The sequence below is a fragment of the Gobius niger genome (assembly GCF_951799975.1).
Source record: "Gobius niger genome assembly, chromosome: 20".
NCBI classification, from domain to species: Eukaryota; Metazoa; Chordata; class Actinopteri; order Gobiiformes; family Gobiidae; genus Gobius; species Gobius niger.
In genome coordinates, this window is record NC_136871.1 from 27,895,910 (window position 1) to 27,923,845 (window position 27,936).

The window sequence follows — 27,936 nt, forward strand, 5'->3', positions numbered from 1 at the left end:
GGTGGCTCAGGTATCTGTTTTGGATGCCTCCCTCAGGAGGTGTTCCAGGCATGTCCTATTGGAAGGAGGCCCCGGGGAAGACCGAGGAACGCTGGAGGGACTATGTCTCTGAGCTGGCCTGGTGCCGCCTCAAGGTCCCCCCAGAACAGCCGGAGCAAGTGTGCATGGATAGGGACATCTAGGCATCTCTGCATTTCTGCTCAGATGCTGCCTCTGTGACCCACCCCCGGATTAAAGTGTAGGACATAAATGGATAGATGGATGGAAATGCATTCTTGCCAAATAACAAAGGTCATATTCACCAAAAGTATGACTCTTGTGTTATTGTCAAAAACTAACAGGGTGATGGCATGAGGATGACGAAGACGCTTTTTATAGCCACTTTTACATCATCGGGCGTTATAGTGAGTAATCTCAAAGATGATCAAAGTGGTCATATCATTTTCATCCCTGAATGAGTCGGCGCAGACAGACAATAAGGGATCACGGTTAGCCACAGGTGATAGAAATGCAATCCTCTACCACACAAAGGAAGGATGTGTCATAAGCTTCTAATTACAAGAGTTTCAGGCAAACTGGAGTGCATTTAGTGCTTTGGACTTTGGTGGAAATATTACTCCATTGTTTAGATAAAACATAACAACTGCATTACTCAGGCGAGAGATGGTAAGTCTGAAGGCTGCCGTGTGCACAGACAACACTCTCAAGGGAATGGTCTTTAGAACTGTATTTAAACTGGAAAGCCCCACTGTCAGTTCAGAATCTCATTTTAAGGGGACCCCAAAAGTTACAAAAGTTAAAAACATTTGGTCGCTGCTCAATAATAATATAGTATCGGGGTGTACATATGAAGTTAATAGTTAAAACAAGTTGCGAAAGAAAAATGCATTTGGCACCATAAAATAAGATAAATAAGACTGGTTAGTGTTTGTTCAGTTTCCGTATCCCCCATCCTATGACTTTCAATGCCGTAATCTGTAGTGGTGACTATCCCATAGTGATATCACATCTTACTGTAAAGGCTGCATCACTCACTCAAGGCACTCCAACCACTCAGCGCATCCGATTATCGACTTTCCCCTGGCAGGTGACTCTGGCGTGGCGAAAGCATTTTCTCACAAGGATCTCGCTCCTCTTTAGATTGACTAAATGGGTGTATATTTGAGGGATTAGTTCCAGGAATGCAGTGTCCCGGGACAGGTTTTTTAAGGGGTGACAGTCTGTGCCTCTAATACTGAGGTCATCCTGTCGGAGTTAGCAGGCGTCAGGGCGGCTGTGGTGAGGGTAAACTGAGCGGCCAATGGTTAAATATGGAGCCAGTGACGGACACATAGTAAATAAGCGGCCGATGGCATGTGGAAAAGTGTGGGGAAAAGATGCACCGGTTTATGCAAATTTGTACACACTTGATAGAGATGTGGTCAGTCAACCTGTTGTTTGGTCTACAACACTTGTCAACATAATTAATGCATAATGGTGAGACAGAGAAGGCAACCATTGCAGCTGTATCCAGGGCTGCAGGTAAGAGGGAAGGAGTTCTACAAATATGGCCTATCCTGCCCCCATCAAACTCACATAATGCATTTTTGGTATTGCTTAGAGGCCCAACAACAACATGCAAGTCGAAATGTAACCTTCAACCTTTGGTCAAGAGGGCCTGCTTTTACATTCATCAGTTGCCAACCCTGTAATCTGACTGGATTTCATAATAAAAATAGTTTGCCATCCTAGAGTTGAGCTTTATTTAGGCGTCAGATCTCAATTGCAGTCGCAGCAGCAGAGGTACTTTATTCAATCAATTATCATTTATTTAGTGCATAGAATTCCTCCCCAAGTAAATATACTGTTAAGAAACACCAAAATTAGAGTGCAGTGTTACAAATGATTGTTATTGCTTTACTCCTGCAAAAAATCCATAAAAATGATGTCGAACGGAAGAACGAAAACGCCTCCATTTGACAAAGTACCCGATACTTGCTTCGTCATTACCGGCCCGTCATGAGATGCATCTCGCCGTGTTCCCTCATAAATACTGAGCGCTGCAGAGAAGGTAAATTGAGGGCACTTCCTATTTGCAGAAAGTATTTACAAGCAGCAGATCTGACTCGAGGCATCATTTATTTATGCCTTTGGAAGATCGGAGCCCTGGACCTAATGTGTATTCTAGTCACACAACAGCTGATCCCGAACTGTCCCATAGACAAACACTACAGTGGACAGTGCAAGGTGCCTGCAGTGGACGCTGGGTTTGGACGCTCCGTATTCGTGGCTACAACTGCATGTAGAAATATATGGGCTAGGATGGTGAAAACAATGAACTATCCAAAGCAATATTTTTATCTTTTGAAGGCTTTAAAAGTCCTACAAATGGCATAGATAACAGGAAAACGTCATGGGAAGGGGATTAATTTTGTACCTGGCAATCAAAAAATGGCAGCACTTTACTTTAACGTCTCACCCTCCGCCTTAACCGAGCACATTTTCTTCAGTTCAGCTTCAACCAAATCGAAAAACTTCTCGACTGGAAATTTGACAGCCTATAGGCCAGAGAAACGGCTCATTTGAAAGCTACCAAACTGATCTAAATGGATCTTTTTGTTGCATTTTCATCACTTTACGTCATGTTTTTGTTGCTTTTTTGTCACTTTATTGTTGCTTTTTTTGAATCACTTCTTTTTGCTTTGGGTAATGCCAAACTGGATAAGGTCGGGTCGGTTCAGGTGGGGGTTAAGAGGTTAAACCACGGTAGTACAATGTGGAAAAAAACATACCTAACTTAATTGTAATAACATAGTAATCATGGTAATTACATTAAAACAGGACAGACGCATAATTTATCTAATGGCATGTGATTAATCCTAACCCCATGGCATTTGTATGGAGTAAGAACAAACTGCAATTATATGCAAACAAATGTAAGTCTTAGCAGTGACTTCAAAGAGCCAGAACTAGTTCAGGATGAGAAGTTTATGGGTAGATATTACAGTAAAGGCAGTGTGTAAATATGCAAAATAGCTGGAATACAAATAACCAACTGAGTGTTTAATGCTACATGTTATTATGTTGTAAAGTTTCGAATAGTCCAGCCAGTATTTAGGCCTCTAATGTAAGCTCCATTAGTGTTAAAAATGATGAATCAACAGCACCAAAATATTCAACCAGAGAGAGCAAGCCAAGGTGTACTCCAATGTTCTGCATGAACAAAGATATCTGACTTTAAGGACATTTGTTTATCACGAGTACTGCGAGAACCAGAGAAAAGTATGTTATGAACAGTAGCAGGATCGAGCTTAACCAACTCTGCGCTCACACCCACTGAGGAGTAAGTTAGGACACATGGGACAGCCCCCAGTGTCGCAGTCCCGCACTCACCAGCTCTGCGGCTCCGGCGTGACTTGCTGATGGAGCGCCAGGGAGAACCCGAAAAACGTCCCCCTGTCCCCGTACTTGGCCAGCTTGTGGTCCGTATCCAAATTGAAGCCCCGCGCCGCCTGTCCCCAAAACGCACAACACAAAATGACAGTCCACTTTAGAGGTGACACAGGTTGTCCCGTTCGGGCTGCCATAGTCAAAGTGGGGAGGAGGGGGGGACGGGACAGGCAGTGCAAATGTGGTCCCTGTTGGGCAAGTTCGATCCTGTGCAGAAATGGGGAAAACAAAATGATACAAAAAATCTTAGCTCTGGCGTCCCAAATTTGCCCCCCCCTGGTGCAAGCTCCGGTGGTGAGGGTCCGTTTGCTCCTGTCAGTCTGCGAGCTTTTACTGTGAGAGAAATGTGGCTACAATGTGCATGTGCGCGCCTTCCCCCTCCTCCTCCTCCTCCTCCTCCTCTGGTGGAGCAAGAGAGAGAGACATAGGACAAGTGCTTTGAATAGACTGCTCCGCCCCCCCATCCCGACAGTAGAAGAACGCCCCCCCCCCCCTGTGCTTTAAGCTCTTTCCCTCTCCCCTCTCCCTCATAGTCAGTCCCATCTCAGCTGACATCAACACTCAAGGGACGCATGCCAAAATACCAGCCGAGGTTGTCAAGATACTTTGGAGCCTGTTGAATAGAGAATAGAGGGAAGTTCGGGGGGGGGGGGGGGGGGGGGAGATGCCACGCTGTTTTGTTCTGTTAAATATGCATTACCCACTTAACAAGATAGGGACCTGCCTTTTTTCTTTTTTTTTTAATTGAAAGAAAATTGGACTTCAACGTACACAAAGATATGAAAGCAAAATGTGTGGCATTACTTTCCGGGGGGGGGGGGGGGGGGGGGTCCCTCTGTTTTGGAGTTTTGCATCTTCTCCCTGTGTCTGGGTGTGTTTCGACTGGGGATTACGGATCCTCCCATCAACCTGAAAATACACACAAGGTTAACCCGACAGGTGAGTCCTCACCGAGACCTTGGATCAAGATCAGGGGATGAATCCTCTGGACAGTGCAGTGCAGGCGAGGCACTGGCTTCACAATGGGACAAAATGAACTCTAAGAGATGATCAATTCAAATCCACAATAACTTCCCGTGTGCTGCTCTTAGCGTCTACTTCAAAACAACACTCTTGATTTCGGTGTTGACAAAGGAGCTGAATCACCTTTTATGTAGTTAAAATTGTCAAACTGTCGGCTCGTTTTCTCACTCCTCCCTGACAGTGGATTCGACGGCAGTGATCTGGAATGAATCCCGGGGACAAAGAGAGTCCGAATGCACACACTGACCCATGAAACTCTCTTACTGACCTTTGGCTGCTCTGGACAGGGGACAGTGGAGGGAAATCAGGAGCCATGAGAGAACAGAGATAATAGAAAATAATAAATATGTATCTCAGCATTTTTCTAGTATGTTTATGATGTGAGTAAGAAGCCATGACACTGAACCAGGGACACGCCAGGCCCATCCTTAGTATCAGCATCAGAGTTTCAAAACTTCCGGAGTAAGTGTAATTCACATACCCCTGGGATGAAGAGTTGCAGTTGAATACTTTTATATATCTCTCACAGTTCTACACACACAAGTTACTGCAGACTCCTAATCTCTGACCTGGGCTTTGGAAAAAACTGTGTGCAGAAACACTTGCAAGGTCCTAATGGACAACTTTACAGGTTTACGCAGCAAAAAGCAGCTGCCACCTCAACTGTTAATGCCATAAACCACACATACTGCAAACATGGCGGGGTACTACCATGTCCCCACAGGCCCAGGAGGATCATCTAAAGAGTATATAATCTACAAAACCCCGATGTGCGAAGCCTTTAATACATCCCAACCAACCTTCACCAGATCATTTCAGGTGTTAAAGTCCTTATGAGACATAAACATCTGTCATCTATCGCGGCTATAGATTGCTTTATTATTAAGAGTTTAACAATAGTTTATTGCCAGCAGAGGGCGCCGACACTAATAGTCATTTACAGCACTTGCTCCAACAGGACTTTTCAAGTAAATGTGTTGTTTTGTGCATAAAACGGGAGATATGTATTTAAAAAGCCAAATAACAGCATACTTTCACTTACTGTGATTCTGCACCGAACATTTTGAGGAACAAGGATTAAAACAGATTAGTGTCTGAACTCACCAGTGTCAGTGACTAAAAAGCTTCATATTCCTCTCATGTGATCTGCACCAGACACCTGGGGTAAAAAAACAAAAACGTTATTCCCTTTTAACACAGAAACGGATAAATAACACCATGTTGGTGTGTATAAATTAGTCAAATTGAAAAAAACAAACCTTTTATCTAAGAAAAAGGGCTTGAAATGCTGATTTTGAGAAAATAAGATTGCCAATGGAACGCTTAGTTTAGCGATCTTATTTCAAGACTAATCCAAACCTTTTCAAAATAACAACAATATCTGATCATTCAAGCACTTTCAAGTATTTTTTGTCAAAGATAAAATTTCATTCATGAAGTTTAATTACGGGGCCAAAATTTGAAAATGACTTACGATTGATTTATGTTTTTTCCACCCATTGCTGGTTTTCCTGCTACACTCACCCCGTCGCTCTTCGGAAAAGTCACATTTGTGCAGCCCCTAGTGGCCACAGTGTGGCATTGGAACAATGAAACTGTCGGCAGTCATAAAGGTACTGGTTTAAAGCTACACCGTGTAGAATTTACTTAAAGGGACTATACTTTTATTTTTTTATTTAAAAATGTTAAAATTAAGCATTTTCCTCCCCCTACATGTTCCTCCATGTCCTCATGTGTAGAATGAGCTCAGACCTGTTCACCACAGCTGCCTCTAAAATCCTGTCTGTCTGAAGTGCCTTCATTGCACGAGCTTAATAAAGAACCTGCAGTTACACGTATGACCTGAGGTGGCAGTAGTGAGTATAAAATGAATGTGGAAACAAACATGTGCTTCTGCTGTGAGCGGCTCAGCTCTCCTCAGCTCTCCTCAGCTCTCCTCAGCTCTCCTCAGCTCTCCTCAGCTCTCCTCAGCTCTCAGCTCTCCTCAGCTCTCCTCAGCTCTCCTCAGCTCTCCACAGCTCTCAGCTCTCCTCAGCTCTCCTCAGCTCTCCTCAGCTCTCAGCTCTCCTCAGCTCTCCTCAGCTCTCAGCTCTCCTCAGCTCTCCTCAGCTCTCCTCAGCTCTCCTCAGCTCTCCTCAGCTCTCCTCAGCTCCCACCTCTCCTCAGCTCTCCTCAGCTCTCAGCTCTCCTCAGCTCTCCTCAGCTCTCAGCTCTCCTCAGCTCTCCTCAGCTCTCCTCAGCTCTCAGCTCTCCTCAGCTCTCAGCTCTCCTCAGCTCTCCTCAGCTCTCAGCTCTCCTCAGCTCTCCTCAGCTCTCAGCTCTCCTCAGCTCTCCTCAGCTCTCCTCAGCTCTCAGCTCTCCTCAGCTCTCCTCAGCTCTCCTCAGCTCTCCTCAGCTCTCCTCAGCTCTCCTCAGCTCTCAGCTCTCCTCAGCTCTCCTCAGCTCTCCTCAGCTCTCAGCTCTCCTCAGCTCTCCTCAGCTCTCCTCAGCTCTCCTCAGCTCTCCTCAGCTCTCCTCAGCTCTCCTCAGCTCTCAGCTCTCCTCAGCTCTCCTCAGCTCTCCTCAGCTCTCAGCTCTCCTCAGCTCTCAGCTCTCCTCAGCTCTCCTCAGCTCTCCTCAGCTGTCAGCTCTCCTCAGCTCTCCTCAGCTCTCCTCAGCTCTCAGCTCTCCTCAGCTCTCCTCAGCTCTCCTCAGCTCTCCTCAGCTCTCCTCAGCTCTCCACAGCTCTCCACAGCTCTCCTCAGCTCTCCACAGCTCTCCTCAGCTCTCCTCAGCTCTCCTCAGCTCTCCTCAGCTCTCCTCAGCTCTCCTCAGCTCTCCTCAGCTCTCCTCAGCTCTCCACAGACATGACCGTAGCTTTACCAGGAGCGTACGTCTCCAGCTCGTCTCCATGGTAATGTGATTTTAAAAAGGGTTCTCATCCAACATCTTTACATCATTGTTCAAGTGCCAAAATCTTTACCTTGAACAATGTTTTACCTTGAACAATGTTTTACCTTGAACAATGTTTTACCTTGAACAATGTTTTACCTTGAACAATGTTTTACCTTGAACAATGTTTTACCTTGAACAATGTTTTACCTTGAACAATGCAGACGTGCCACTCATTTGGAGACTGTTGTCATGCTGTTGCTATGTTGAGACGTCACCGTGTAGACAACGATTATCCTTCTTGCTGAGTTGGCACACATCACCGGAGACAACACGTTTTACTGCAATTGTAATAATTACAGATGATTCTATCCTCATAACTAACATTTTAATGTGAGAAAGAGCTGCATTCAGCTTCCAGTCCCAAATAAAGATGTGGTTTCAGCGTTAAAATCTAAATTGTTTCCCTGCACTGACCGTAGGTGCGTCGCCCTTCATATCATAGACACATATGTGGCCCCAATGCTCTACACCATCAGAATGCCTCGGACGTTGCATTTTTTCCTCCCAAAACTTTATAATTCTTCTGACTGTGAGTTTTACTCCAAACAAACACTATGAAATGATTACTGTGAAATAACCGAAAGTGTATTTGTGCTGATAAGACCCTTTGCAGGACAACAGGAAATAAAGCAGATGCCCAAATGTCCACGATGAGTGATAGTGGAAACTGTTATCACACACGGATCTAAAAATAAGATGCACAAGATAAACAAAGATGGCATGTGTTGCTGTTGGGTTCAGTGTTTGTTTGTTTTGTTTTTTATGTGGAACATCACGACCAGAGCAACACCAGAAAGGCTCACACTCACAAAATGTCTTTCCTTTGGGTGCATACAGCCTCACTTCACTCTGCTAAAACATGAATAACCTGACTAGCCAGTCGCCACCCTGATGAATGCTGACTAAACAAAAATGACGGCACAGCTTGTTCCTGAAGCTCTCTTTTGCTTTTGTTTTGTTATAGTTTCTTATGTAAGCTTTTCTTTTACTCCATCTCCTAACATTAAAAACAACTGGATTAACAACATTTCATCCGTATCGAGGGGGGTTCCTCATGGCTGGTTGTGGTGATCGCCACACACATGTGAGGATGACAACGGACAGAAACGTTGGCCTCTTTTGTAAGAACGCTGTTTCGTTTAACAGCTGAATTTCTCCTCTGTGACATCAGTAAAGTTCCTTCTTAAAAATACATGGATGGGCGTTTAAGGAAACCAATACAAATCTGAAGAAGGGTCTACAAGATGGCTTTGAAAGCAGCTTAATTGCATCTTGGGACCAAAGCCAACACCCAAAAACATTTTTTTCTTATTCTTAGTGTAACAATGTATTCCCACATGGGCGGGTCTTCAGGAGGAGCGCTCTCATTAGCAGGCTTAGCCACGTTTCAAGGATAAGGCTATTTTAAACCAGCTGTGTTCACATGGTGAGGGTCATCTCCCCTTTCAGCTCACAGATTGCTGCCTCAGCACTAATACTGTATTGATTAATGGATGTAGGACCAAAGAGAGTGCTCCTGGTTATTATGGGATTAAATGGGGGAATGGTCCCGAGCAGGATATGCTACCTGGGTTATTACATGTGTGTTTCAATTTGTGTCTGAGCGGCTTGAAAAGCACTGTATAAAATGGATTTCATAATAATTGTTAAATCTGTAGGATGACGATGGGAAACAATGTTGTCTATAAATACGGCTGCAGTACAACTGAAGAGCCTCACCATCACTGTGGATGAGGAAGAGGTTTGTTTTAAGTACTGGAGGTTCCATCATGGGAGGACAAGCCCCTAACGGGAAGTACAACCGAAACATAACTGAAGTGGTGAATATCAGGGAATCCTACCAATGGCCAGACAGAGCTCGACTGAAGGACAGCACAGAGGCTCATCATGGCTGCACAGGAGCAGGCCTCGAGCACTAGAGCAGAGGCCAGGTGTAGACTGAAACCTGAATCTCACTGAACTCCATCAGTTTTGTTAAGCGGAATGGTCCTGGTCGTTGTGTGCGTCTAATCTGCAACAGTGATTGCAGCAATAATACAGGGGTGTACTCACTTATTCACGCGCTGATGTCTCAGGTTATTCTGCAAAATATCGCCATAAACTTGTAAATACATTTTTCTATTGATGATAGCACATTGTCCAGGCCTCGAGGCTACAAAACAGCTGATCCATTTGTCATGACGTTGTGTGTTCCTCTCAAAATATTCCACTTTGGTTTGAAAAAGAGTTCTTGGATTCTCCACTGCACTACTGGAAAAAAACATACTGTGGACTGTTGAACAAAGTTGAATATTTTGAGAGGAACACACAACGTCATGTGTGGAGGACAAATGGATCAGCACATCAGCATCAAGACCTTATCCCCACAGTGAAGCATGGAGCTGGGAGAATCATGGTGTGGGGCTGTTTTGTTTATCATGATATTTTGCAGAAAAAACCTGTGACATTCACAATAGCATGTGAATAAGTAAGTGAACCCCTGCATTAAATCTTTTGTTTATTAGACGCTCACAAGGATCAGGATAAATCTTGAACCTCTTTACAAAACCGCCGCAGTTCAGTGAGATTCAGGCGGTGTACTTACTTACTCCTCCCTGTCCTGTGAATGTTTACTTAATGGCCAATAAAAATATGGTCAAATGGGTGGTATTAGTTTTAGTCTAAGCAGACACTGTTTACTCATTCTTATGATTTGAATAAAGATCAGACCACAGGACAAATTTAGGCAGAAATGTGAGTTATTGAAAACAGTGTACTCACTTTTTCCTCCCACTGTGCACAAGATTCAATTATTTTTTTGCCTTCCTTCCACATCCAGCCTTTGATGAATATCTCAATAAACACAAGCAAGCATTATAACAAAATATTTTATTCGCATGACATTCCTCAACAGCACAGTAACCCTGCAGCACAAGCCCTTTCACATTAAATACAGTATGGAATAACAGCAACATCTTGTGGTCGACATAAAAACAGCAACTTAAATGCACATTAGCGTTTCAAAAATGAGGTCCCATAAATAAATATGTTGCAGGTACTGTCTTGAATGAACTAGGACTAAACCAGGACTAGGACCAGTCACGTAACAACTACCACAAGAAGAAGCCCTCGTCTTTGAACCGCAGGTGTCTACACATCAGTGCACTTTACATACTTTGGGTTGGAGTGTTGCAGCACAGAGACTTATGTGTGGTCGTATTTGGGGGGACAGAAGGCCGGGTTAAACGGCTGTTGTGAGTTTGGGTCCGACTGTGGAGGGCTGGAGTACATCAGGGGTGTTTGAGACACGTCCAGGGGGAAGAGACCGGGGGAAGCTACGAGAGACAAAAGAAAGGGGAAAAAAAACTGTAAAAGTGAAAATTAAAACACAAAATGTCTACTTTTTAAAGCTTGACCAACACAAATATTGTCGAGTGGGAAAGGTCTTTTAATTTGCTGATCTTTTTGTCTTTGTTTTTCACATCAAAATGCCAAGATTTTAGTAAACAAAAAATATTTCCTCCCTCACTTCTCAGATTTCTGTTTCATTACGTGAAGAGTGATTTCTATTCCCTGTTTAAATATTCTGCAATATCGGCAACATGAGGCCACACTTTTAGACCCTGGACACCGTTGTTGCCAGTTTTATTTTGTGTGTTCAGCTTTTTATTGAGATGTTTTGTTTTTGTTTGGGGAGCGTATATATTGCTCTCGGTGTAAACAGCCTATTTTATATCTATGCGTCCAACCTTCTAAGGTTAGAAATGTGTTCATCTCCAACTACGAACAAGGCCTGGTAGTCACTTTTGACAGCATCTCTCTTCTTTCCGTTTTTTTGTTGTTGTTACCACGCAGTCTTGGTTGCAACAGGAAATCCCCAGCAACTAGAAACTAAATCATCAACTTTCCAGTGATTGAAACCGGTTCAAAGTCCTTTGTTGAATGTACATGCAGACGTGTTTTGTCTGTTCAAACTCTTTTATGCGCCTACACTTTTTCGCTTCGATCCTGAAGAGCACCTGACCTTCTTCTCAAACTATTCCACCCACTGAAGCGAACACTTTGTTCCTCTCAAAATATATGCCACTTTATTTGGCTATGTTTTCGTTAAGCACTTGGCTTCAAGGACACACTTAGTTTAATGAAATAATATATACGTATACAAATGTATATATACCACTGACTGTACTACCATGTCACAGATCCACAACCTCATCATCGTTCTCTTTTCTAGAGAGAATATCTGTTTAAAGCACTCACTGGCCTCCTGGTAGGACGGTGGGGGTGCAGTCGGGATGGGTGGCGGTCCGCAGGTTGGTGGGGGTGAATGATGGTAGCTTGGGTATGACGGCTGATAACCTACAGGTGGTGCTGGAGCGGGGACATACACCACGTTTACCCCACCTGAAGATCAAAGTATCAGGTTAGGTGTATTATGACAGTAACTACAGTATATTACAGCAGTAACTACTACACATATACAAACTTAAAAAGAAATATGGAAGTACTTTGCAGAAGTAGCAGTAACAATAGCAGAAGTTGCAGTTTTTATTAAACACATTTACAGAAGTAGCAGTAGAATTAGTAGAAGATGTGCTTTAGTGTTGGCGGCAGTAGAACTACTGGGGTGGGAGTAATAAGAAGAAGAACTAAAGGAACTTACACAACAGCAGATGCAGCAGTTGTAAAGACAATGGCAGCAATTGAAATTATCAAGACGTTTTGTAGAAGTCACACAGATTGCAGTATATCGGTTTTTAAGGTAGTACTTGTAGTTGCAACAGTAGATTTAGTTGTAGTAGAAGTAGTCGTGTTATTATTAATCACATATTATTGGCGACAACAGCAGAAGCTTAGAATGAAAACAGCCTTAATAAATAGTAATAAATCAATCGTGGTCATGGTTGTTGTATTGGTCCTTGCAGCAGTTTCAAATAGAGTGTGTGCACTATCGTGATAAAATCATTATGAAACAATGGATACTGTGCAGTTATCGTCAGACCAGGTTGTTGTGCAATAGTCCAATACTACAGTAAATTCAAGGTGCAAATGCCCACCTGATTATTACTCTTACTTAACAATGATGTTGGCTAATTTCTCCCCCCAAAAACGGTGCCTTTGTTTATCACAGTTGGTTTTTAGATTCCATTTCAGAGAGTCATTTTGTGCCCCTGGTGTTTAATTGAGAATGATCTGGTTAAGTTGTGAGGGTTTGAGGTGTGATTGAAGCAAAACAGGCATGTCTTGCATCGCAGAAAAGACCAATAACTGGGAAGGCAACAGTCAAAAACATCTCTCCTACTTTGTCTTTGGTTTCTTTTGCGACACTTTTTATGGCACCAGCAGCACAGAGCGACGCAGCCGCTGATGACCCCCACGCAGACCACGATCTGGAAAATGGAGCCGCAGATGGCCCCGATCATGACGTAGTTAGTAGTCATAACCGGACCTACAGCAACAGTAAGAAAAGATTTTGATTAAAACTCAGTGCCTTTATAATTCAATACGCCGTAATGTGTTGAATTCTGCAAATGAAATAAGCCAGAAGCCAAAATAAGCCTTCAGGGAGGCCTAGATTCCAGATTGTTTGCATTTCAGGCCCTCTGATCAAACCCATTTCTGCAAACCCTCTGAAATAGTGCAAATACAACACCTGTATTAAAGGCCCTATACCTGTTTTTTTTTTTTAAATTGCTAACAATGAAAGAGGAAGCCACTAAATTAAAATGTTAGCTGTGGTCCGAACTCATTCGTAACTTTCCTTATGTATTAGTAGCATCCAAATTGCCTGAAAGTGCATAAAAGTTTTACAAATGTTTTATAATATGATCCCTGCTGTTTCCTCCACAAACGTTTGAGTTTGCAATATACAAAAGGAGGACAAAGTACATTTCCTTTCATTTCTAGTGTTAAAATCAGTATCAATAAATCAATCAATCAATCGCTCCTTGAATAACTCCAGGATCAGCTCAGTGGCTCAATCTCCACCTTGTGGTTTGAGACGATATTACAGGTACAATGGCAAACAGTCGGTCGATCAAAAAGTGCATCCTATTGAACAAAGGTAAAGTTTTCTACACTCACCCTCGTCCAAACTCCTCACACGTTTTACAGCAACAAATCAAGACGTGGCAAATAACAGCAGGTGAATAAAGAGGCCACTTTACTTGCTCAACAAGTTTCCTTGACCGATAAGTCGCGTTAAAAAGTGAAAAACAGGCGACATTAACTTTGCTCCACGCTCCACACTCACCGTCAGTCGGATCTCCGCGTTAAAGAGGGACAGATCTGAGCTCCTGTCCCAGTGCTGCTGTGGCTGCTGCTGCTGCTGCGGGGTTTTTTACTTTCTCTTCGTTTGCGGTAAAAGCCACTCAGCTTCATCGTTGGCTCCACCCCGGGCTGGTTCAAACATGTCCCGCAGCCGCAGCCGGTTCCTTATCAGGACTCATCTCTGCTGCGAGGGCCTGCTGTTCTCCATCTTCTGCATGCACTCCCTCTGCACAGGTCGCGAATAATAATACATAATACATAATAAATAATAAATGATAAATAATAATAATAATAAAATAATAAAATAATAAAATAATAATAATAATAAATAATAAATAATAAATAATAAATAATAAATAATAAATAATAAATAATACATAATAATAATAATAATAATAATAATAATAATAATAATAATAATAATAATAATAAATAATAATAATAAATTAATAAATAATAATAATTAATAATAATAATAACAGTAGGCAAACAATTACAGAAACAATAATAATGAAAATAACAATAGTTAAAATATATATATATATAATTGTATAGTAATAGCATAGTATTTCCTGTTGTTTAATGTAAAAGCACATTGCTGTAGCCATGTCCCGATTTAATTTCCCGGCACATACTTGGGAAAGCATGTTTATTCACCAAATCCCATAACAAAACAGAAGAGGGCGCACCACACTGTGACATGGGACAGGTGCTCTCCTTTCTGTGCTGACAAATGAGTAGATCTACATTACATTTGTTATCAATTATCAGGTATTATTATGTTGTATTTATTAGTGCTTAATCAATACTATTAAGCAGATGTCTATGTATTTACATTTTTATTTGACCCTTAAATCACAAACCTATGTAATTTCAGAATTAAGAGCACACTGCGTAACATTGGTTTATGCTGACCAATGCTCCTGACTACTGTGAGAATGGATCTGGAGAGGACTTGACCTAAATAAATCTCATATTTGGATGCCTTATGTCAACATCTCCATCTCCCGCTAAATTCAACAATAAAAATGTATGTAATCCAATAAATGCTTGTCATTACGAGGCGTGGCTTTAAATACAGTGTCAATATTACTCTTGAAGTCATCTCTTGGGACCCGCACACTAGGTAAATGTTCTCAATTTACAGTGCCTCTCGAAAGTATTCATACACCTTGAACTTTTGCACATTTTGTCATGTTTACAACCCTAAACATAAAGATTTTATTTTGATTTTTTTACTGAACGTTCACACACAAGTAACAGACAGCTGTGAAGTGAAAGCAAAATGATACATGATTCTGTTATTTTTCAAAAAATAGAAAAGTGAAAAGTGTGGCGTGCATAAGTATTCATACAGCATGAATGAATACTTTGTGGAACCCCCTTTTGCTGTAATAACAGCACAAGTCTTTTGGGGTTTGACTCTACAAGGTTTGCACATGTAGAGACTGACATTTTAGCCCATTCCTCTTTACAAAACAACTCCAGCTCTGTCACATTAGAAGGAGAGCGTTTGTGAACAGCAGTTTTCAGATTATTCCACAGATTTTCAATAGGATTTAGGTCAGGACTGTGACTGGGCCATTCTAACACATTAATATTTTGTTTTTGTAGATTTATCTTTGTGTTTAGGGTCATTGTCCTGCTGAAGGTGAATCTCCGCCCCAGCCTCAGTTCTCTTGCTGACTCCAGCAGGTTTTCCTCCAAAATGTCTCTATATTTGGCTCCATCCATCTTCCCAACTATTCTTACAATCTCCCCAGTCCCCGCTGAGGAAAAGCAGCCCCACAGCATGATGCTCCCCCCCGTATATTTGACACTGGGGATGGTGCACTCAGGACGATGAGCAGTGTCAGGTTTGCTCCATACATAACGTTTTGCATTTGGGCCAAAAAGTTCAATTTTTCTCTCATCTGACCTAAGCTCCTTCTTCCACATGGAGCTGTGTCCTCCATATGACTTCTACAAACTTCAAACAGGATTTCTTATGGCCTCCTTTCAATAATGGCTTTCTTCTTCCACTCGTCCATGAAGGCCAGATTTGTGTAGATACGACTTATAGTTGTCCCATGTACAGTTTCCCCCAGCTCAGCGGCAGGACTTCACAGCTCCTCCAGAGTTATCTTGGGGCACTTGGTTGTATTTCTGACCAGTGTCTCCTTGTTCAGTTTGTTAGTTTAGGTGAACAGCCGTGTCTTGGTAAGTCTGCAGTGGTGCTTTACTCTTTCCATTTCTGAATGATGGATTGAACAGTTGCTCCGGGAGATGTTTAAATCTTGGGAAATCTTTGTATAACTTAACGCTGCTTTAAACTTCTCCACAGCTTTATCCCTGACCTCTCTGGTGCTCCTTGGCCCTCATGATGTTGTTTAGTGACCAACACACTCTGATCACAGCTCTGAGGGCCTAAAAGAACAGTTGAAATTATACTGAGAGTAGATTACACACAGGTGGCCTCTGTTTAACCGTTAGGCCAAGGTGTGAACATTCTGGAGTCATTAGGAATGTTATAAAGGCAATTTAATGCACTCAGAAAATTATGTATGAATACTTATGCAAGCCCCACTTTTCACTTTTCTATTTTTTGAAAAATAACAGAATCATGTATCATTTAGCTTTCACTTCACAGTTGTCTGTTACTTGTGTGTGAACGTTCAGTAAAAAAAATAAAAATAAAATCTTTATGTTTAGGGTTGTAAACATGACAAAATGTGCAAAAGTTCAAGGTGTATCAATACTTTCGAGAGGCACTGTATACACCGCTTTTCTACCTTCATTAGGCCCAAAGCGCTTTACAGCAAGGAACCACTCACCCCATTCACACTCTGTCATACACCAGTGTACGCAAGGTGGGTGAAGTGTCTTGCCCAAGGACACAACGACAGTGGTGGGTACCTTCAGGAGCGGAGATTGGAAACCCCGACCTAATCCAGCTCTAAATCATGATCTCAGTAGTTCGAAACATGGAATGACCCAAAATATAAGATCTACCATTTATAAGAAAAGCTTTTACACAGACAAAATAATGTAAATACTACAATAAAGCTCGGTACACAGTTGCACTGATGGGATGAGCTTTATACATGAATCTTCAGAATGGAAACAATACAAAGATGCCCATGAAGGACAAAGAGTTTACATTTTTGCTGAAACATTCTCCATGTGACAAACAAGTAGCCAACTTTAGCTTGATGAGAATTAAAAAATCTAGGTACAGACCATTTTGGCTATAGTCCTCAAACAAACAAAACTGATCAACTGTGTAAGTAAAAAAAAAAAAGAAACTGTCCATTTTGCTGGTATAGAACGAACATTGATATGTATTTTTAACAGAGGACATAAGGCAAGCAGCGAATACTGAGAAAGTGTGAAATGCAAAGTTGAAACGCCGAAACAGGTGCCCAAACCAAGCACACGCGTGATCGATAAAAATAACCTTCACAACTCACACAAGCGGAATAGAAAATAGAGAAATGCTCCTTAGCTTTGAGCTGTTAATGTTTTTGGTGAAGGACATAGAAGGCACAGGTGTTCTCTTGCATTTTTTAATATATATATATATATATATATATATATATATATATATATATATATATTAATGAGCTTGTTTTGAATAAAGCCTCAGTTGTATTCACTGATATCACACACTTACACGGACAGCACACGCCAGTATCCCTGTATGTCTCTTTTTTTTTTTTTTTTTAAATCAACATTTTTGCTTCATGTTGATTGGCCCGGCAATCGACCCTGTGCATAACTTCAAACCATAAAAACGCCGCCCAAGAAGTGACTTCCTGTTTCAACCCAGCACACCAAAATAAAAGCACCATCTCATTGATTAGTTCAGCAGTTCATTAGTTCAACTTTCTTTCAGCCTAACTATTAACAGACAAAACACTTAAAAAGTGTGGATTTAATTATATTCTTGTAATGTTACAAGTACCTGCTGAACTAATCAATGAGACGAGCTGTGTGCTTTTATTCTGGCGCGCTGGATCGAAACAGGAAGTCACTTCTTGGGCGGCGTTTTTATGGTTTGAAGTTATGCATAAACCAGGACAAAATACTGTATCTTAATTCGGACGGCTTAAAGGAAAATTCTCCCACCTCCCCTTTAAATGGGCTGTATACAATGCTATACTATCACGTGAATGTCCATAGAGTTATCTAGACCCCTGCACTCAATATGAGATTATTCAACATTTTCAACCTCCAGAACATAAGGACAATCCATTTAACAGGAAAAAAAGAATCAACTTTGGTGTTCATCATTCAAAGCTGCCAAAGTGATTTACGCAAAAGGGTCGAACATTTCGTCAAAATTAAAACAACCTGAGCAATAATATTTAGTAAAATTTGCCTTTTCAGTAAACTTGAATTGACAAAGCTGTTTGAGGAATCATTTTGAGTAGGTGCATATGAATAGAACGATAACAATTCCCTTTAATCCGTTCTGGCCAAGGTTTTGACAAGAATCATACTTTCTGCACTACACTAAGAGGAACTCGTAATTTCTTTACGACAAATATACACATTTACATTTATATTAAACTGTGTTTTAAACATCTTGTGTTAAAAAAGAACGAGCTGAACAATGCTTTATAATTAAAGGCCACTTGAGAAAAACAAATAGAGCACAGAAATTGACCAAAAGTGAAAAATTCCAAAAGAATGCAAAAGTGCAGAGCAGCGATATGGTCAATGTAACTTAGTTCAGGAGGAAAAACGATAGAACTAACAGTGGTACTTCAAAATGCCCACGATGATCAAACGAGACAATAAGAATCACTTCTTTCACTTGACAAGGTAACAATATTCATTGTTCAGAGACAAAAAAACAAACAAGAAACGACATCTGGATTTAACTCTGCAAATGGTTTAAAGACCTCTGTTTAACTACTGCTGAACAAATATGTGCTCAAACACAGAGGTGATCAGCTGACCTCTTTCTTTGCACAATGTTGACAACTATCACACGGGAAGCTCTTTACCATTTGCTATTTTAGGTGAAATCCAGATGCATCTTTCTGTGGCTGGGTGACGGTGGAAAAGTTAAAAACACAACTAATATGATATTGACACATGTAACCAATAAAAAAAAAAAAAGGATTTGACGATACTCTAAGGCAAGGAGCAGAATACCGTCAATGCAAGTGATTTGTTTCTTTCTTTCTGCTCATTTAAAATTAATTTATGAATCTTTTCTTCTTTTTTTGAGTTGCTGATATGGACCAAAGAAAACAGAATGACTTATGTAGTAGTCCATAAACCATGACATGCTTTTAACGACTATAATATTTACATGTAACTAGCAAAACCAAAGATTTGTGATACTTTGGGGGCCTTGTACAGTGAAGCTTCATCAATTCTTCTGACGCTGAAACATTGTAAATCACTGTCAAAACACAAAGGAAATCTATTCAAAGTGGATGGAACTGATCCATTACATTGGTTTCCTCTGAAGCTCAAGCACAATCGCGCCAAGAGACACCAACGAGCCGGACTGATGTTTCTGCCAGGAGACAACATGCTGGTCGAGCAACAATGTGACCTTAACGCTGCGATGAGTCAATATTTTTAGTCACTGGAACCGACAAATATCATCACTCACATGAAATGACATGACTGAATGTTACAAAAGGATAAGTTGGACAAATATTTAAAGCTTAAACCCAGTTTTTGAGGATCAGCACAGAATCAGTAGTACATTATAAGGATGTGCATAGATCGTTTCTTCCATGTCTTGTAAGCTTTTACTGAGACAATATTATGAATAAATAATGCTTTAAATGAAAAGTGGTTTGAGTCTAGAGAAATTCTTTAAATATAAGAGAATTATATGTTGAATTGGCATTACAAAACATTGATGAAAGCAACTGCTGTTTCATTATACCAATTTCTGGTCACTATGGGCTTTATGCTTAATCTCTATAACAGATTCAACCACCTTCACTGTACAAGGCCCTCATCACCACATGCCCCTGGATTTTCTGGGTTCCCACATCCTGGTCTATCTCAAATCACATCTTGTTGGGTACATAGTCGGGGTTGAAAGCTGGCTGTGATAAGAAGTCATTGCGAGGAGCGCTGGCCTGAGCTTGTGGTTGAGGTTGAGCTGGAGACAGGCCGGGGGGCTGCAGAGGGTATGACACCTGCCCAGGAGTGAACGCCGCCTGGCTGTAGGGCATCGGGGCGGCGGGGTATGGGGGACCAGCTACGGAAACAAATCGTATGGTTAAAAATAATCATATGAAAGAAGAAGTGAAGCTTTATCTACCTTTATCCAACTACGTTTAGCCGGTTTAACTTAAATTGCAGGACAGTAAACACGATTAACCTCAGTGCATTGCCCCCTTTACTCACTTGCTTCCTGGTACGTAGGAGGAGGTCCCGGGGCATAAGGTGCGCCTTGATAGGGCATCGGCTGGGCTCCATACCCAGGCTGGACGGGGATGGGCTGGTAGGCTGGGTACTGGGCTGGCTGGTAGGGTTGAGGCTGTGGGGTCGCTCTGGGCTGCTGGGGGTAGTTTTGGGGGTAGTTCTGGGGGGTGGAGGTGACGACCGTGGTGTGAGTGGTGGTGGCGACCACAGCTGGAGCAGATGAGAGATAAAAGACATTACAATCAAAGAGCTTATTTGCAAACCATCTCTTGGACTAAAAAGCACTAAGTTACACATGGTTGATGTCTCAAACTTCAGCCCTGGCCTCTGCTGCAAGTAATGACAGCGCTGCGCTGATTTAGAAACAACATTTTTACAAAGTATTGATTGAAATGAATTATATTTGTATATCAACAACTCCACTGAGGTTAAGAAGCTTGTACCACTGTTACATGACTTCAACTCAACCACAAAACTCATGATTGAGTCATGTCTGTGAATCTTCACCAGACGCTTTGATTGTAGCTCTACTTTTTGGAGAAGAGGAAGTTAAAGTCACAAATCACCAAACCGCCACTTCCTTTGTTGCTTGCTCTGCATCAGAGTCAACAGTCAGACACCATCATATCGGCTACTATTGCTACAGACTGAGAAAACGCTTATACAAACAGCTACTGCATCTACTACTATTGTTTTGGTAATTAAAAACATGATTATATCTGCTCCTGCTCCTGCTCCTGCTCCTGCTCCTGCTCCTACTCCTACTCCTACTCCTACTACTACTACTACAAGCACCGCTTTAACAAACCTGGTACGAACCCATGTTCCTCTGACAGCAAGTAAAAATCATCAGCAAATCAGATGAATTTACAAATGTTGAAAATATCTACAAGGTTTTAGATACACTACATGTTAACATGTCAAAAGATCTGGAGACTTCACTTATACTACTTTTACTTTCCAGTCTGACAATGAGGGATAAGCTCCCCGGGGGATGGGAGTGTCTGTATCTGTGTCATTTCCAAAACATGTGCTGCTTATGGGCTTAGAGGAGGAGGAGGAGGAGGAGGAGGAGGAGGAGGAGGAGGAGGAGGAGGCAGCAGCAGCAGCACGGCCGCTTCCTGTAAGTGACGTTCTACGAAGGGTGCCTCCTGCCCCTCTCAAACCACCCGACCCCCCACTCTTCTGCTCTTAGTCTCACCCACAACAGAGGGCCTTCCATGGGAAACAGCATCTCAATCTCCTTATTGGGTGGAGCTAAAAACAAGGGCAAGTTCAGAGAAATGAGACAGAGACGCACAATCTACGTCTTTCTCTTTAGCTTGTGGTGGAAGCTGTGAGTCACAAAGGGGGCGGAGTTTAGACATTCTTGGACTCCATCCCAACATGAACAACTCCCGTCAGTGAATTGGCTGCAGAGTTAAAAGTGATCTGGGCCGGGACGATGTCAAAGACAAAGGCCAATTGCGAAACATTGGAAAGTACAATGTTGTAAGGGAATGCAATACTTTCTTTTTATTCCAAATGATTGAAGATCTAGCAAAAGTTATTTGGACCAGAGGAGGGCAGAGCAGCGAAATAAAATGTACAAGTTAATGTTATGCAAAACTGTATGTAAAACAAAAACATACAAAACGTAATCTAACTAGGACTAAAGTGAGAGGAAGAGCAGGGATACCAACCGATATTGCTCTTAATAAACAAAACAAAAACTAGAATTGGCATGCTAGAATAAAAAACTATTGGGCTGATTCTGAAAAAAAAAAAAAAACGTATGTAATGGATATCTGACATCCCTGTACTGAGAACCAGCCCTTTGATACTTACTTTAGTGAAAAGGTTTGTGAACATGATTAACTGCATTGAATGTGACCTTGACGTGAGAGCACAGTCACATGTTGTTTGTGTAGCAACATTATAAGAACTTCTATTTTTGCGAAAGGAGAAGTTGTCGAAATGCGACAATGACACTCATTCTTAACCCACTTCAATGTAAGGTTTTGAGAACAAATGGCCTGGACCGGTAACAATGTAAAGAAAATGAGGTCAGGTTTCCAGTGTAAACAGTGACAGCAGCAACATGGCACAGATGGACAAAATTCAACGTAAAACTGTGTGCAGTGTTCCAACTGTGATGCTGAGCCGCTGCTAAAACTAGAGTCATGTGGTGGCGATTCCCGGCTATCTCAAATTGAGTGATAATGACATGTTAGCAGCCAGAGAAGGCAAACTGAGTGGAAACGAAATGTCTAGTGATTTAAAATGAACACCTCCCCCTTTGCCTGCTGAGGAATAAAAGGCTTCACTTCTGCTTTCTACTACTTTAAGGATTTGTTTGCCCTTTATTTAAGCCTGGTTATGTTTGAGTCTACTCCCTGTTCAATTGACTTGCCTTAAATTATTATTATTATTTTTTTTTTTTAAATTGAAGAAAAAAAAAAAATGGGGCAATTGTTGCGTTAAATTGGGTAGGGTGAAGATGTTTTGTTTGCCTTTGTATCATAATAGAGGTCTAACATCTTCCTGAAAGTTTCTGGGTCCTGAATGGGAATAAAACAGAAATCTCCGGCAGACGACAGATCAACACTCACGTCGTGGTCTGCGACAGGCCTTGTAGAGACAGCAGCAGGGGCAGACGCAGCAGAGCACGAAGATCAGAGAAATAACAATGAAGCCTCCGATCCCCAGCACCATCGGGACGATGGGCCTGTACTCGTGGAAGTCACTGTAGAAGAGACAATGTGCTAAATTTCAGCAAATAGAACAATAACAATAGGGATCACCCAGACAAGCCTTATGTAATACATCTGTTACATTCAAAAAATGGTTTATAATTTAGTCATAATAATCTATCATCATAGAGTATATTTGTACATGGAAAGTCAGAAAACAACTTATAGCATTTAATCAGCATGTACCTTCATACTATTTCTAGATGGATTGGAAAAATATGGAAAAACAGCTGACTGTGATTATGCAATTACAATTCTTGCTCATAGTGCAGAGAGAACACGGAAATATGAACCAAGTCACAGATCGACAGAACACATTTCTCAACAACAGATTTCTCGGATTTGTTTTAAGACCGAGTGGAAACAGGATGTTTGGTGGTTTACAGAACACATACTGTAATTTAATTTCATCTCAATATCTGAGATTTGCAAAATGATTCAAATTGAGATCTGATTGTTATATTGCGAGTGAGGGACGGATGGAGCGTGAGATGGACAGACGGATCGGTGCGGCGTCAGCAGTGATGCGGTCGCTGTATCGGTCTGTCGTGGTGAAGAGGGAGCCGATCGATCTACGTTCCCACCCTCACCTATGGTCATGTGATCCTCACCTATGGTCATGTGATCCTCACCTATGGTCATGAGATTTGGGTCATGACCGAAAGGACAAGATCGCGAATACAAGCGGCCGAAATGAGTTTCCTTCGCAGGGTGGCTGGGCGCACCCTCCGAGATCGGGTGAGGAGCTCAGTTACCCGGGAGGAGCTCGGAGTAGAGTCGCTGCTCCTCCACATCGAAAAGAGCCAGCTGAGGTGGCTCGGGCATCTGTTCCGGATGCCTCCTGGTCGCCTCCCGCGGGAGGTGTTCCAGGCATGTCCTAGTGGGACAAGGCCTCGTGGAAGACCCAGGGCACGCTGGTGGGACTATGTCTCCGAGCTGGCCTGGTGTGGCCTCGGGGTCCCCCCAGAACATCTGGAGGAGGTGTGTGTGGATCGGGAAGTTTGGGCATCTCTGCTGAGACTGCTGCCCCCGCGACCCGGCCCCGGATAAAGCGGAAGAAAATGGATGGATGGATGGATGTTATATTGCAGCCTTCATTTCCAGTGTTAACAAGAACATGGCGGAATAACCGATCACTCAATGCTTGGTTGAATGAATGATAGTTTATGGCTGGCGTTGCACAGCATCGTGCTGTGCAGGATGATACAACTTCCTACCACAAACACACGGGGAAAATTACACCAGCATGATATGTCTAGTGGACATTTTGAGCTGCCCATTATAAGCTAAATATTCTAAAATGGTCTAATACTGCAGCTGCTGCTCATTTGAATAACTTGAGAGAGTAAAGTATAAAGATATTGTTATTGAATCCAAATCTGCATATTACCTACCAGCTCTCTTGTTTACTTTCTGACAACCTCGAAAATGTGTTTTGGCAGCAGTATCTGCGATAGCAGGAGCCACAGCAAAACCCAACTCTGCAGGTCTGCTTGCTGTGGTAGTCCCCGCTGAGATCTGTGTAGGCCTTGCAATCATCATCATCGAGCCATGCTGGAAAAACAAAAACAGTCACACTATTACCAGGTATCTTAAAAACAGATTCAGATAATACGGCACAGTGGTGGTGCGTGAAGAACATGGAATGCTCTATAGGCACTAAACACGATGTCGCCAAACTTTTCCCCCCGTGTGAGCTAAAAAAGGTGATCGCCCAGATGATTTCAACACAAACAATTCATTTAGCTTCGTTCAAACGTAGCTAAATGTTTGCAGATTGTGTTAAAAGTGAATAGGATTTGACTCGAGTTAACAGTAGAAAGATCCTTGGTGGAGTGTTGCATATTGTTATTGAAAATAGTAAATCAATTGTATTACTACTTATTTACTAAATGTGTAGGCTTAAAATACTTCTGGCATAGCCTATTACATTGACTTGTGATTAATTCAAAGTAGGGCTGGGCAATTAATCGAAACTGAGTCGAAATCGCAATCTCTACTTCGGTCAATCTCAATAATGGTCATATAATAATCAACACATCCATTTCTTTGGCACAAGCAGGTCCTAGTTTGGGATTTTGGACGAGACAATGGAGGACTTTTGTAGGTTAAATGGAACTGGAGGAAAGCATTTGTTTTTGTTTGAGCTCAGGTTTGAATAAAAGATGTATCTAATTTAATCAAATAGCAAGATGTATTTCATTGATTATGAAAAAACAAAATCGAGATTGATCAATACGGGGATAAAAAGCCCTAATCCAAGCCTTTATTTGATAATTGGGTGGGGTGAGATTTACTTATAAGACACAAACGTTGTAAAATGTGACATAATGTAGCTCAGACTCTTGTTACTTCTTATCAGTAGGCCGTGTCTGTGAACATGTCATCATCAGCCGCAGGCGTTGTATTGAATTAAGACAGTTCAGTAAATCCTGTTTACTTTATCAACCAATGTTGACAAATAGGGTTAGACGTTTGTTGAGGTGAATTAACTTAAAACTTGGCACATTCATGGATTAATGTCAAACTAACCCAACAATAACGATAAGTTTCGATTTGCTTGGAAAAACAAAGTCTGGAAACCCTCATGCTACCAGTTCAGATGCCAAGCTAACATCACTGACATCGCCCATAGCACGTTTGACGCAACAACGCGCCCCTAAAGTGCTCACAACAACGCTGAAAAAGCACAATGATCATTTACGATTCAAAATAAATATGCTTACCAAATAAACACGGGGTAAAAACAAGGATAAAAGCCAGCACAACAAGACTGGAAAAGGCAGACGCCATGGCTGCTGCTTGAAGTCACCAGGCAGTGGAGCCACAGGAGGAGGACCTCTCGCTCTCACGGAAACGGGAAGGGAGGGCAATCAAAGATCGTCTTTGGGAAGATCGTGTGTGCGAGTGATGAGTCACACCCCTGCTTTGTTTCCATTTCAACACAAACACGTTATTTATTATTATTACCCCCTGTCAACCTCTTAACCCCCACCTGAACCGAGCATATGTTGTCCAGTTTTACATTACCCAAATCTAAAAGCTTCTTGAAAAAGGTGTCAAAATAGCGACGAAAAATAATTTAAAAAATGTGCCAAAAATGCTACAAAAGTGGAAAAAAAAAGTGATGACAAAAGTGTGTGACAAAAAAGCAACAAAAAGTGACAAACAGCGATGAAAATGTGGCAAAAATGTGAGGAAGAACGCATTAAAACTGAGCGGAAGACAATGCACAAAAGCAATAACTGATCTGAGGCTCTTTATCTGTAGCACAGCTGGTCCAGCGCGTTACTTCGTGTGTGAAATATGTGAATGGAAGAAACAGAATGGTTCATATAACCAGAATATTGGTCATATTTAACCGGTCTGGTTGGTAGATATGTGTCCAACCGATCAACTGGTTTAAACAACCAATGTACTTTGGTATGGCTTTTAACCAATATAGAGTGGTTATAGGGCCAACCAATATGAATTGGTCATTTTGACCAGGATATTGGTTATTATTGTAGAGCCCTATAGGAAGCAACCAATGGGTTTGACTGGAACCATTTATATTGGCTAACAATTACCACTTTGATGGGTTAAAATGAGACCATTAATATTGGTTAATACTGCTTAGAGTATCTGGAATCAAAAAATGTAACCAAAGTTATACTTACAGTACCATTTACTTTTCTTCAAGCTGCACTTCATCCACAAAACAATAACATAACAGTGAACACAAGTATTATGATGAACAAGTTAGCGTAAAATGGTCGCTTCAATATAGTAGCGCAAACACATTGATGCTTATTATCTAATGTAGGGTCATGTGTGAGTCATGGTGGGTCATGGTGGACCATGACAGATGTGGACAGGACTGTGGTAGATCTACTTTTACTTTGGAGAAAAGAGTTACTATAGTAACTGTTGAAGAAGTTAGCCTCATGAGCTTCTTCTGTAGTAGACCGGGAGCCAGACCCCCTCCTCAGGCACATTTTTGCTACCTTTTCCAAACTAGTATCTTTCAATAGAGTATATCTTGGGTCATTACCAGTGGGGACCCCCCATTGCAACTCGGCCCCGTTCGGCTGTGGGACCCCAAAAACCACTTTAACGGGACAGGCTTCAGACGGAACTTTGTGATTCTATCCAAAGTAGTGCTGTGGTCACATACAGAGTCACAGATGAATGAAATTTAGAGCAAAGAAAGCTGACATGATGAGGAACAAAGGAATATGACAGTTTTGGGCTTTAGCTTTTTCTTTTTCCATATATTAAACAATATATCTACAAAAATGCTAAATAAATGTCATATAGATAAGAAAAGTGCTTCACAAATGAGTGCATTATTGTCTTTTGTGTTTATTTTTACCTTTTCAAATGTAAATAGAAAACTGCCCTAACTCATTAGCTTCACATTAAGCCCAAGATGAGCTCAGGACCTCTAACGGATCAGCAGCTATAACAGAGAGTGTGTTCATGTTCTCTCTCAGAGCTGTGGAATTCTCATGCATTTGTCCATACAGGCCTGTGAGACCATTCCATGGTGAAGTTACAGCTTTTAGGACTACAATTCAACTGAACCTTTTTGGATTTGCTTCAAACTTGGCACAGTTGATGTTGATATACTAAATATTCTGTGAATACAATTTGAGCTGCATATCTTAGGGGATTTCAAAAGGGGGTAGGGTTAAAATCAGGCCTTGATGCAACTAACAAGTTTCACTAACTTTAGAGACTACGGACGTTTGTGACAGACTTTTGGGAATTTTAGTACTTATTATATAAATATACATTATATTATTTTATCGAAACATTGCATTGACAATATATAAGAATGTGTTGCCAGTGTCATCACTAAGTGTGATATATGACGGTTCAAACATATGTAACATTAACTTAACAACAACTAAGAACAGTTTGGGACCTGTTCATCAGCCTAATCCCACTTTACTTAAACTACCCAGTGTTTACTGAAGCAGCATGTATTGCTTTGTGGTTTACCATCTCTTCTATGCATTTTCATTGCACCTGCTGTGTTACTACAGGCAGACGAGTCGACGTGTGTGTAATAACTTATTGAGGACTTTTTTTCAAACAGTCATCAATTTTAGGTTCTTTGTTTATGTTTTCTCCCTCAACATCTTAGTTTTATTGTGAGAGTAAATGTTGGGCCAAATTCACACATTAAAATTACCATTTGTGA

The 27,936-nt window shown here is 41.5% G+C and overlaps 3 protein-coding genes across 4 annotated transcripts in view; all 3 read right to left on the reverse strand.

Moving 5' to 3' along the window:
- Window positions 1-3,793, reverse strand: part of itga7 (integrin, alpha 7) — a 38,436-nt gene extending 34,643 nt beyond the window's left edge. For both annotated transcript variants that reach the window (XM_079578866.1, XM_079578865.1), the window contains exon 1: window positions 3,373-3,793. In XM_079578866.1, coding sequence (XP_079434992.1) covers window positions 3,373-3,566 — 194 coding nt within the window. In that variant the 5' untranslated portion in view covers window positions 3,567-3,793. The remainder of the gene's footprint in view (window positions 1-3,372) is intronic.
- A 6,517-nt stretch (window positions 3,794-10,310) lies between these two features.
- LOC306980000 (uncharacterized protein) lies at window positions 10,311-13,692 on the reverse strand. Its single transcript, XM_079579190.1, has 4 exons — window positions 13,619-13,692; window positions 12,668-12,814; window positions 11,626-11,769; window positions 10,311-10,700 (listed from the first exon to the last, which is right to left on the reverse strand). Exons 2-4 carry the CDS (start codon window positions 12,804-12,806, stop codon window positions 10,570-10,572), a joined length of 414 nt encoding a protein of 137 aa, XP_079435316.1. The 5' UTR covers window positions 12,807-12,814; window positions 13,619-13,692; the 3' UTR covers window positions 10,311-10,569.
- A 5,915-nt stretch (window positions 13,693-19,607) lies between these two features.
- On the reverse strand, window positions 19,608-25,599 carry LOC306979762 (protein shisa-5-like). Its single transcript, XM_079578880.1, has 5 exons — window positions 25,475-25,599; window positions 24,143-24,302; window positions 22,608-22,741; window positions 19,999-20,226; window positions 19,608-19,849 (listed from the first exon to the last, which is right to left on the reverse strand). Exons 1-5 carry the CDS (start codon window positions 25,539-25,541, stop codon window positions 19,656-19,658), a joined length of 783 nt encoding a protein of 260 aa, XP_079435006.1. The 5' UTR covers window positions 25,542-25,599; the 3' UTR covers window positions 19,608-19,655.
- Between the last annotated feature and the right edge of the window lie 2,337 nt (window positions 25,600-27,936).

Excerpts from the sequence above, each read along its gene's own strand:
- LOC306980000 (XM_079579190.1), bottom strand. The coding sequence starts at position 12,806 with ATGACTACTAACTACGTCATGATCGGGGCCATCTGCGGCTCCATTTTC. Across the intron at positions 11,770-12,667 it reads CAAAAGAAACCAAAGACAAA|GTGGGGTAAACGTGGTGTAT; the intron begins GTAGGAGAGATG and ends TTTGATCTTCAG. Across the intron at positions 10,701-11,625 it reads ACCGTCCTACCAGGAGGCCA|CTTCCCCCGGTCTCTTCCCC; the intron begins GTGAGTGCTTTA and ends TGTCTCTCGTAG.
- LOC306979762 (XM_079578880.1), bottom strand. The coding sequence starts at position 25,541 with ATGGCGTCTGCCTTTTCCAGTCTTGTTGTGCTGGCTTTTATCCTTGTT. Across the intron at positions 22,742-24,142 it reads GAAAGTAAACAAGAGAGCTG|TGACTTCCACGAGTACAGGC; the intron begins GTAGGTAATATG and ends TCTCTTCTACAG. Across the intron at positions 20,227-22,607 it reads GGCCTGTCGCAGACCACGAC|CTGTGGTCGCCACCACCACT; the intron begins GTGAGTGTTGAT and ends CATCTGCTCCAG.